The sequence below is a fragment of the Nicrophorus vespilloides genome, unplaced genomic scaffold (assembly GCF_001412225.1).
Source record: "Nicrophorus vespilloides isolate i.1.1-1 unplaced genomic scaffold, Nicve_v1.0, whole genome shotgun sequence".
In the NCBI taxonomy this organism is placed as follows: Eukaryota; Metazoa; Arthropoda; class Insecta; order Coleoptera; family Silphidae; genus Nicrophorus; species Nicrophorus vespilloides.
Genome location: NW_017099609.1, coordinates 159,432 through 169,252, shown reverse-complemented (window position 1 = coordinate 169,252; position 9,821 = coordinate 159,432). Strand labels below are relative to the sequence as shown.

Sequence of the window (9,821 nt, the reverse complement as noted above, 5' to 3'; positions counted from 1 at the left end):
ACGCGTTCGAAACATTCCACCTATATCGAATGCATGCATTTGTATTATTAACGCGACGCACCGATCGATACAAAAATTTCTGTGTGTTTGAGTGTGTGCATACATTCTTTCACATTGCCTTATACCAAATCGAACGTTTGTATTTTATATTTTGTACTAAGAATACTTAACGAGAATAGTAGAGATGAAATTCTTGACAATTAACTTATAATTTTCAGTTAAATTATTAGTTAATTTATACAACAAATTATTGTATACCATTTTTTTATCACTTGGTTCTAATATAACGAAATATATAAATAAATATTGTTTATTCGAATATAATACGCATCTAAATATATTTATCTCTAGAATTTGGGTACACTTAAAATTTACGAGTTTCAATATAAGACAAATTCGAATATAAAACGCTTCAATTTTTTAGTTTTTAATCCATCGAATTTACCAATTATATTTTAGGACAGTTGGAATTTATGTTGGAATATGCAATAAATTCGAATATAAAACTCATGTATATTTTTAAGATTAAATTAACCGATTATATTTGAAAACAATTGAAATTTTCAAGTTTCAATATAAGACAAATTTAAAATGCACCTTTTTTTTAGTTTTGCAAGTTTGAATCCGAATGTTTTTTAAAGATTTTTAAGATGAATTTGAATATAAAATAAATGTAAATTTATGGATTTAATACTTCAAATTTTGAATATAAGACAAATTCGAATATAATACGCACTTATTCATTTGGTTTTAAATTTATTGATTTTGCAACATAAAACATTTCTTTTTTTAGATTTACATCTACAGATTATATTTGAGGACATATGTATTTATAAGTTGATATTCCAACTTATAAAATTATGTTTTTTTTTTTGGTTTTAAATTTAGGGATAATATTTGAGAATACTTGGAAATTGATTGCTAGTTTGAATTGAGACGAATTTGAATATAAAATACATATAAATCTTTATGTTTAAATTTAACAATATTTTACAAGTTGAAATATATAATAAATTCGTATTAAAACACATCTAAATTTGTAAGTTTGTTTTGTCAATGATTCTAATATTTATTATATGAATTGTTGAAATAAATATGTTAATCAATTTATAAATAAATTTGTAAAAGTTAAAAATTAAACAGAGAAAATATCTTAATTAGGACGGAACTACTGCGATAAATGTCACATTATTTTATCTCTTATAACAAAGTTTTGAAAAAGTTAATTGTAATTTCCATTGAAAAATACTTATTTATTAATATGTAAATAAGCGTGTCAATATATTTTGTGTTCTTTATAATAATTATTGGTGTATAACCATTCTTCTTAATTCCACTAGTTATTGCACGAATAACTTGTTCAAGTACTTGAGAAATAACTTATGGTAGACTAAGTAACTTTGAATTTTTCATAAAAAATATCGCACTTAGATAATACGTGAAAGATTTACGAAATGCAGTAAAAATTGCATTCAAATAAAATAAATAATTAAATTACACATGGAAACATTTTAAAATCATTTAATTTCTCATTGTACATATTGAGAAATTTTCAAAATAATTTATTGCTACTCGTGTTAATCCAAAACGCGCATCTTCTTGTGATAAATTGGTTCAAAATCGACTAACAGAATAGTTTGAGCAGGCTGTACATATGCACACTGATAGAAAACATTACAATGGTGCCAACGCCGTTGGAATTTATTGTAATGAAATTAATTGTAATGTTAATTACTAAATTCTACTATTGCAGTTACATTCTAATAACTGCAATAGATTATTCCAAATATGTTTTTGGATTGAGTCATTCATTCTATAATATTATTAATCAAATATTAGTTTTTAGATCTGGTCCATTGATTATATATGGTTAAAAAATATACTTTCCAACAATTATTTAAAACAATATTTTTTTTATTATAACGCTTTCTTTCTTCAGGCAATTTATGCTCTATTTGCCATAAAAATTGTCTACTTAAATAAATATATAATATGACAACATTAGACTAAATAAGTAATTCAATCAATTTTATCGTATATGTATTTATAACATTTATATTTAGCCTTTTAAATATTACATTTTAATTTATTATTTATTGCTTTCGATCATTAACATTGTTTTTTTTTTAGAATTATTTATATAAAAGTCACATGGATATTCGTTGTATTTTATGATTAATAATCGATTATATTAATATTTTATGTTCATCACAAAAATATATATTTTTCACGTTATTGATTGATTGCTATAATTAATTTAATTCATATAAAACAGAAATATTTGTAATTAATACTGCAATTAATTTGTTTGTTGTGAGATTTCAATATTTATTAGAAAACCATTAAATAATTTATATATTTTTTTATAATTATGTTTTGTTTTTTCCATTTTTTACCATTAAATTATCTACATTATTGGACATCTATTCTCCACATGCTAAATAATAATAAATTTGATAAACTATAAAATGCATGTATTATTTTTATACAATTTTACATAATATTTTATGAATAAAATGACAATTTCAATTACATAATTTCTTATATAATAATGGAACTGTTGAATAACGTTAAATTTGATATTGATCCATGGCATCCGTATGTAAGACAACGCATTGTTAGTATATATTACACATTTTAACACGGTTTAATGAACTGAACGTATATAAATTGCGACAGGTAATCATAATAATTTTGAAGAAAAATGTAGTTATTTTTTTTTACGTAAATTTCTATAGGAAACCCGAGTTGGAGGATACCAGAGCGTGCGCAAACATCAGGTAGATAAAAATACCTACATTGAAGTCCAATGGTAAAGTCCTTGACGACGACGACGAAAATAACAGTCACATTTGTATTCAAGCAAACAGAACCAATCACACACAAGGTATAATAGAATCTTTTAAATCAAACAATGCTGTAATTATTGTGTACAGATGATTAAATGTAAACGATAAAAAGATTTATTTATGACGATAGAATTATTATTTATTTGTTATGTAAACATATATTTTGAGATGTTTATAAATAATCAAATTATTTATAAAAATAATGGCGATAATTCTAAAAGTACGTAATTAAAGGTGGAATTATGTATTAAATTTAATTAAATCTACTTTAAAGTTAAAGAAATGTAATATTCGATATTTCAAAAAATATTGTGTGAATGTTATCAACGAGTTTTAATGTTTTTTTTATTAGCTATTAAATTATATTTTTTTCAGCATTTCAAAAGTTAGTTTTCATCAGTCATATGCAAAATTTCTTAATAACTTTGCATCTTAGAAAATGTAATATTTTGTGACAAATTATTTATTACGTTAAGTTTCCATAAGAAAATTTACTTTATTTAATTGTTATAGTTGATTTTAAATATTTCTCTTTTATAATTAAAAATAGTGATTGTTACATTTTTAGATGAAACTAAATTGGCGTGTCGGAAGTCCAAATATTTGCGTTAATTTTATCTTAACAATGTGATGTTAATTTGTATCTGTTTCATTTTTCACAGAAGTTTTTTTTCAGCTGAGTAAAGTCGTGTTAGTCGAAATATTCTCAGTGTTTGTAACCTAAATAAACTTACGGGGTAATTCGGAAATTCTATTAAACGAGATGTTAATCAAGTTTGAATCCAATAATCAAGTTGTGCATACACTGGATGGGCATCCAATAAATGAAGGAAATGAAGGAATGAAAGAAAATGTAATTAAATAGGGACAAAGTATGGCGAATGAAGAGGGAAAAGAAAGAATGATGCCGTTTAGTGTACTTTTAGGTTTGGGTCGATGTGTATGCACGGGTGAGTGCGAGTTTTCTCCTCCTAAGAATGTGTTTTAAAAGTTGCCGCTATAAATTGTCCCGAAGCGATCCTCCCGGATCTCTCGGGCTCTTATCAGCCCAGCCGCCCCTCGTCACCCAACCACCACCCTCACTTCCACCCCTCGTAACAGCAGCAGCCGCCGCTTCCACCGCCGCCGCCGCCAACCCTTGAAACGCCAACCAATCCAAACATCCATCCCCCTTAACGAACGCAATTTCTATGCTGGGGCGAACAAATTTCGCGTGCAGCCGGACAACAGCTCAATTACGTAATAGGGTTTAAAAACTGAGAGGGTTTTCGAAAGTGTGCTCCGGCTTGATGGCTGGTCAGCACGCGTGTCCGGACTAACTCGGAGCCGCTGTATAAGAGGTTGAGAGGTGTATGGAAGGTAAAAATAAATAAATACGAAGAAGAGCCTAACATCACAACATATTGAAGGACCCAAATTATATGTTATTAAAGTTTGAAGAGCAGAATTGAGGTTCGGGTGTAGTCTTCTTCTGCTTTTTTTTCTCCTGTTGGTTGTTGTTTCTGTACGAATGCACGCGTGAATGGGGGAAGGCCTTTTAAAGTGGCCGTGAGTCGGCAGAAAAGCCTCGCCTTTTTCTAAAAGCCAAAGCACTAAAACTAATAACAGAGAAGGTTTAAAAAATAATTCCCGAAAATGGGATCAATCCCGGCAGCCGCACGCTCTAAAGTATGAAACGATTTCGAAGGAAGTTGTGTGTGAGAGAGAAGAAAAAAAACAAGAAAAACCTGGATGGTCATTGATCGACGACTTCCAATCCGATCCATTCAATTGAAGTGTATAAATTGTTTCTTTTCACGTTAATCAGTTAATTTTTTGGATTTACGGAATTTAGGCGGAGAGCGAAAAGAATGAAATCGCCGGCGAGAAGAGCGAGCGGAGCACGGTAAAAAGAAGGAATCGGCAGGAAAGGGAGCCAATGCGGAGTCGCGGAATTCGAAATAGGGGGCCAGACAATCGTTAAATGGGTGGGGCGTGTTGATTTGTGGTCGCCATTTTGTCAAATAGTAATGTTTTGTTACGAGGCCTTATCTGATTGGAGGATCTCTCCCTCCTTTTCCGAACCGAACTGCCACAAGACCTCGGCAATCTTAAGAGAGACCAGCGCCACGCAAAACCCACCGCGCCCACCCATCGGTATGAAAACGAACCAACGGGAAGAACAAAAATTTCTAAAAATAAAACAACACACTCTCACACACACACACACACACACACACATACGAAAATCTCGCGCGGGAAGCAACAAAAATCGCGCGCGATTTTCGAAAATTCGTTCGTTCATTATTTTATACACCCATGGCAGGCAGGTTCGAGCTGGAAAAAGTGCAATAAATAATTTCGAAATTGAGCACCTCCGCGAGCTGTAACCACGCCTACGCGCATCGGCTCTGCCTCCTCCGGACGCGCTCACCAATCGCGCGGACCGTATTCACGACGCCTACCGGGAATGCACGAGCCTCGTTGCCAAGGGTAACGACCAAAGCTTTCCTGGCAACACTTAGTACGGTCGCGTATCTGATCGTGGTTGCGTCGTGTTGCACGAGTTTTCAAACAACATTTTTGTGCTTTGGACCAAACATGAGTACATTTTGTGATACCTTTTGAAATATCCAATTGGCGCCGAAAACAACAACAACAAACTTTGACTGTGATTTTGATATTTATAATATATATAAACCAGTGGGTGCGTGCCAGTGCTTTAGGATTTTTTCCCTCAAAACCGCATTCACCGCAGAAACGCAAATACATTTGATTATATACATACACACCAATATATATACAAACACAAAAATATATATAATTATATTTTGTTTTTCCGGTGAGTCCCTCGATATATTGATTAAACACATCGAAAATCCGTACCCGTTGAATATAATATATATATAAAAAGAAAATCACAAGAGAAAAATAAAATAAACGAAATCCTTACATGAACGAAGGTTCACTTAATCGTCTTTATCTTATCGCGGAGAACAAGGATGTAGCAAATCGAGATTACAATTTAATTTCTGCGTTATCACAAATCTCATCGGCGTTGACCTATGATTCGTATCAATATTCAATCACGTATTCGGTGGCTGTCGAAACCCGCAAGTAAATACAAAATATCTGTAGGTTAAAAATGAATATACCGATAACGAATCAGTTTTTTATCAAATCACTCGAGATTTCACATCTATTTATAAAGCAAAAAAAAAGTATTTTCGCATTGTACATCATCCATATCCAAAAACAACAATTCATGTTACGATTGTCTTACATTTTTCACAGATTATAGCAGTCTCTAAAAGTAACAATTACATTTAATTTAAATCGAATTCAATACAGTTACATAAATCAAATTGAGTTAATAAAGTAATAAGAAACTAAGGAACAAATTACATTTTATTCAAATATAATTAAATAAATTCATATAAATCGAATAAGTTTTTTTATTCAAATGTTATTTACATAAATTGAATAATTCTAATTTAAAGAAAACAACGTTGTATATATAATAATAAAACAAATTTTAAATTAATTATTTATTATGTAAAAATAAAGATTGAAATACAAAAATATTTACATTTATATATTCAGAAGTTATCTAATAAAAATGAATTAAACTTAATTAACGTTCGATTGTCGAACAATGAACGACAATTGCGATAAGTGAATTTGAATAATACAAAATACTCGACTTGATAACGAATGGTAATTAGAAAAAAATATATTTATAATCTAGTGTGTTATTATTTAAGTAAATGCGTAATGATAAGCGAAAACTAGGAAACTAGATTACTTGTTTTTTTTAAAAATTATTTATTATATAAAACGCTTTCATTACTTGCAGAATAAACTACTTATAAAGCGATGCGATTAACTGATAATGTTATTTGTTTAGTAATTATTTTATACTTTGAAATTATTAATATTTTATGAATTAAAATTTAAAATTAAAAGCGATTTTTTTTAAGTGATAGAAAAGTATAAATTTGGATGAATTGTAAAATACTTTTATTAAGTGAAATTTATATTTTTTATAAGATAAATAAAATATTGATTTATTAACTTCAATTCATTTATTTGAATGTATATGAAATGGATAAGAAATTGTTTTAATAGAAATAAGTTTGATTTTGGACGAAATGTTGATATTAAATGTAATTGATTTGTTTCAATGGATAAAAAAATGGTACAAATAAATGCGCAATTGTGCGTGCCAATGTTTCAGTACAATTGTTCAACCATAATGCGCACTTAAGATAACCACTATTGCTGCCGTTTGATTTTGAAAAGTTTTTTTTTTGGGGTGAGGACAATCTGGAGTGTTTGAAAACAAAGTCGAAAACCGAATCAATGGTTGCTTTATCGAGGCGAATAATGGAAGCTCGAAAGGTTTTTGTTTCGCAAATGGAAGCTTTGATAAGAGATAACTCAAAAACAAATGTAATGGATATTTCGTTTATTTCATTTTTGTATTACGATTTTTTTTTTAATATATATATTGTTTTCTGATCCCTGTTATATAACAATTCTTATAGAGGCTTCTTTTGCAGATCGAGAGTACTTGATCCGACGCTCGGCGAACGAACGAGAATCGCGGAACCAACGAACAAGTGATTTTTTTCCTCTTCTGTTACTGTTTCTGTTTGACGAATAGTTCGAATTACTAAAGGAGTACTGTTTCTCCTCAATTGATCGTTCCGTTCACCGTCGATCAGGGATTTTTTTCGCCCCTTTTGGTTCGTGAGTGTGCTATGAAGTGATAAAGAATCCCTTGGAGAGGGCATAAATGATTATGGAGATGACCAACGAGAGCGCCGCGCGATGGTACGAAACACCCCGCACGGGGAATTCGGTAAGCCCTTCGCATCAGGGAGCGGCGGCGGCAGCGGCCGCGGCAGAGGGTTCCGTTGCATCGGATATCAATCCAAGCGTTGCCGAACACATGGGAGCCTTCTTCCTGGACCCTTCGGGCACACAAAGGGCAGCAAGATACTACCACCAGAGCATGCATTCGCCCTACGGGAGCGTCGCGACGCACGGTAAGCACCTTATTATTATTCAGCCTTCTTAACCCTATAAGTCTAAGATATTCGTAAGCCCCTTCGTCATTATGTTTATATATTTGTGTCCTTCTTACTGGAAAAGCAGGTTTTTCTCCAAAATCTCGTTAACTCGCAAATGGGCTGTGCGTCGTTCACACAAAAAAACTTTCCCTCCCCCGGTAAACTTTCTCCGTCTACAAAATTCTAAAACCAAAATCAAATTAACAGCCCGTTACGCAATCATTTACAACGCATATTTTATCACCGTTAGTATCGAAAGCTTTAAATTTATCGCCTGATTTTATTAACATATAATTTGGCGTTTTGAATTATTAGTTTACTTCTCAAATTGTATACGATAATTCTACAAATCTACAACAAAAATATTACATTTTCATTAAATCAGAACATTTTACTTACTTTTAATAAAAAATTGTATTTGATTCACATTACGAATAAATCTAATAATTTAAGATTTTAGAAGTAATACAAATAATAAGATAAAATTTTCTAAAAATTCCCAAGTATTCTATACAAAAAAAAACACACAAAAAATATTATTCGAAAATAGCTACTTGTATTAAAATAAACTTATTTTTTACAAAAAATAAAGCATAATTATCTGTACTGATCTTAACGCAAATATCGACGTCCAAAAGAATTATTTTAAAATAGAACCATTATTTTTAGCGTTTGCATTCATACGCTACACAAAATGCACTATTTTTAAGTGTCCGAGCATAAATTATACATATGTTGTACTTCTCATGCACAGCAACAGTTGGAAATCCGATAAATAATGGAAATCTTTAAAATTTTCGAACTGTCGATTCGGGTCGTGGAACGCCTTTTACCTGCGTTTTAAAACCCGAGACGATGTTTAATCGGTTGTCAATTTCGACGTTATGTAACCGAGAACGGGGCAGACGGACACGCTTAAATGTCTTTTATTTCCACTTAAAACAAAATACATTTGTACTTTCCGATATAACAATTATTTCTTCGTTATATTAAGTTACTTAAGAATTACACAGTTTTTTTATCGTATTGAGATAGATTTAGTTGTATTTTTTTTAATCCAATGACATTTTTTTATTATATTACAATTTGTTAGTTTCATTTAGGTTACAAAAACAACAAGATTTAAATTAATATTTGTTAATTTCTTTAACATGTACAGTTTGAAAACAATAGTTTATTAGTAAATTTACATATTTATTTAAATTTATATGTTTTTTTAAAATTCAAATTAACGTTTTTTTAGTTTCTAAATTGTTTGTTTTTAATTGCAGATTGAAATGAATGAAACAAATTATTATTAATTGATTGTAATTACACTGGGAAAGCCCTAATGCGAATTAAATACTAATTAAAAATACATTTGTTAATTTTAATTGTATAGTGAGGATTAATGTTGAAAAATGGATAGAAAGTATAGAGGCTTGTTTTTTTCAGGAAAATATGTGAATCATGTACAACAGTTGTTTATTTTGTTTCGTATTGATTTAATACATTATTGAATCGAACATAGAGCGCGGCGCGAAGACACTGAGTGAATGGTTGCTGCATGCGAGGAAGCGGAATGAAAATGGTATGCTATGGTTTCTACGAAATGTTTTTCGTTTGTGATAGCCGCAAGTCGCCCAGCGAGAATCCCAATGAGCCCATATGAATAAATAATAATAAATAATTTCGTCATATAATCGATGCATGGCGCAGAAATCAAACGACGCTCGCTCGTAAACCGTCTCCTCCGACGGTATTTGATATTTTTTTTATGTAATGTTTTTCCAAGCAAAATCATTAAACCGCCTACCGCTCACTCACTCAACTCAGCAACGTCTTCTTCCTCGAGAACAAACGAAGAGTTTAAGTGAGGGAGAGAGAGAGAGGACGAGAAGATCCGGACGAAAATTGGTATTCCGTACGTGCGGCTCAT

General features: G+C 30.8%; 1 protein-coding gene across 2 annotated transcripts in view; it reads left to right on the top strand.

The window, feature by feature from the left end:
• The first annotated feature begins 5,321 nt into the window (after positions 1-5,321).
• LOC108564881 (GATA-binding factor C) overlaps positions 5,322-9,821 on the top strand; it is a 30,637-nt gene continuing 26,137 nt past the window's right edge. Inside the window, exons 1-2 of one of the 2 annotated variants that reach the window (XM_017924078.1) lie at positions 5,322-5,670; positions 7,391-7,879. In XM_017924078.1, the coding sequence (XP_017779567.1) occupies positions 7,627-7,879 (253 nt within the window). In that variant the 5' untranslated portion in view covers positions 5,322-5,670; positions 7,391-7,626. The remainder of the gene's footprint in view (positions 5,671-7,390; positions 7,880-9,821) is intronic. The other variant, XM_017924079.1, reaches the window with a different exon arrangement.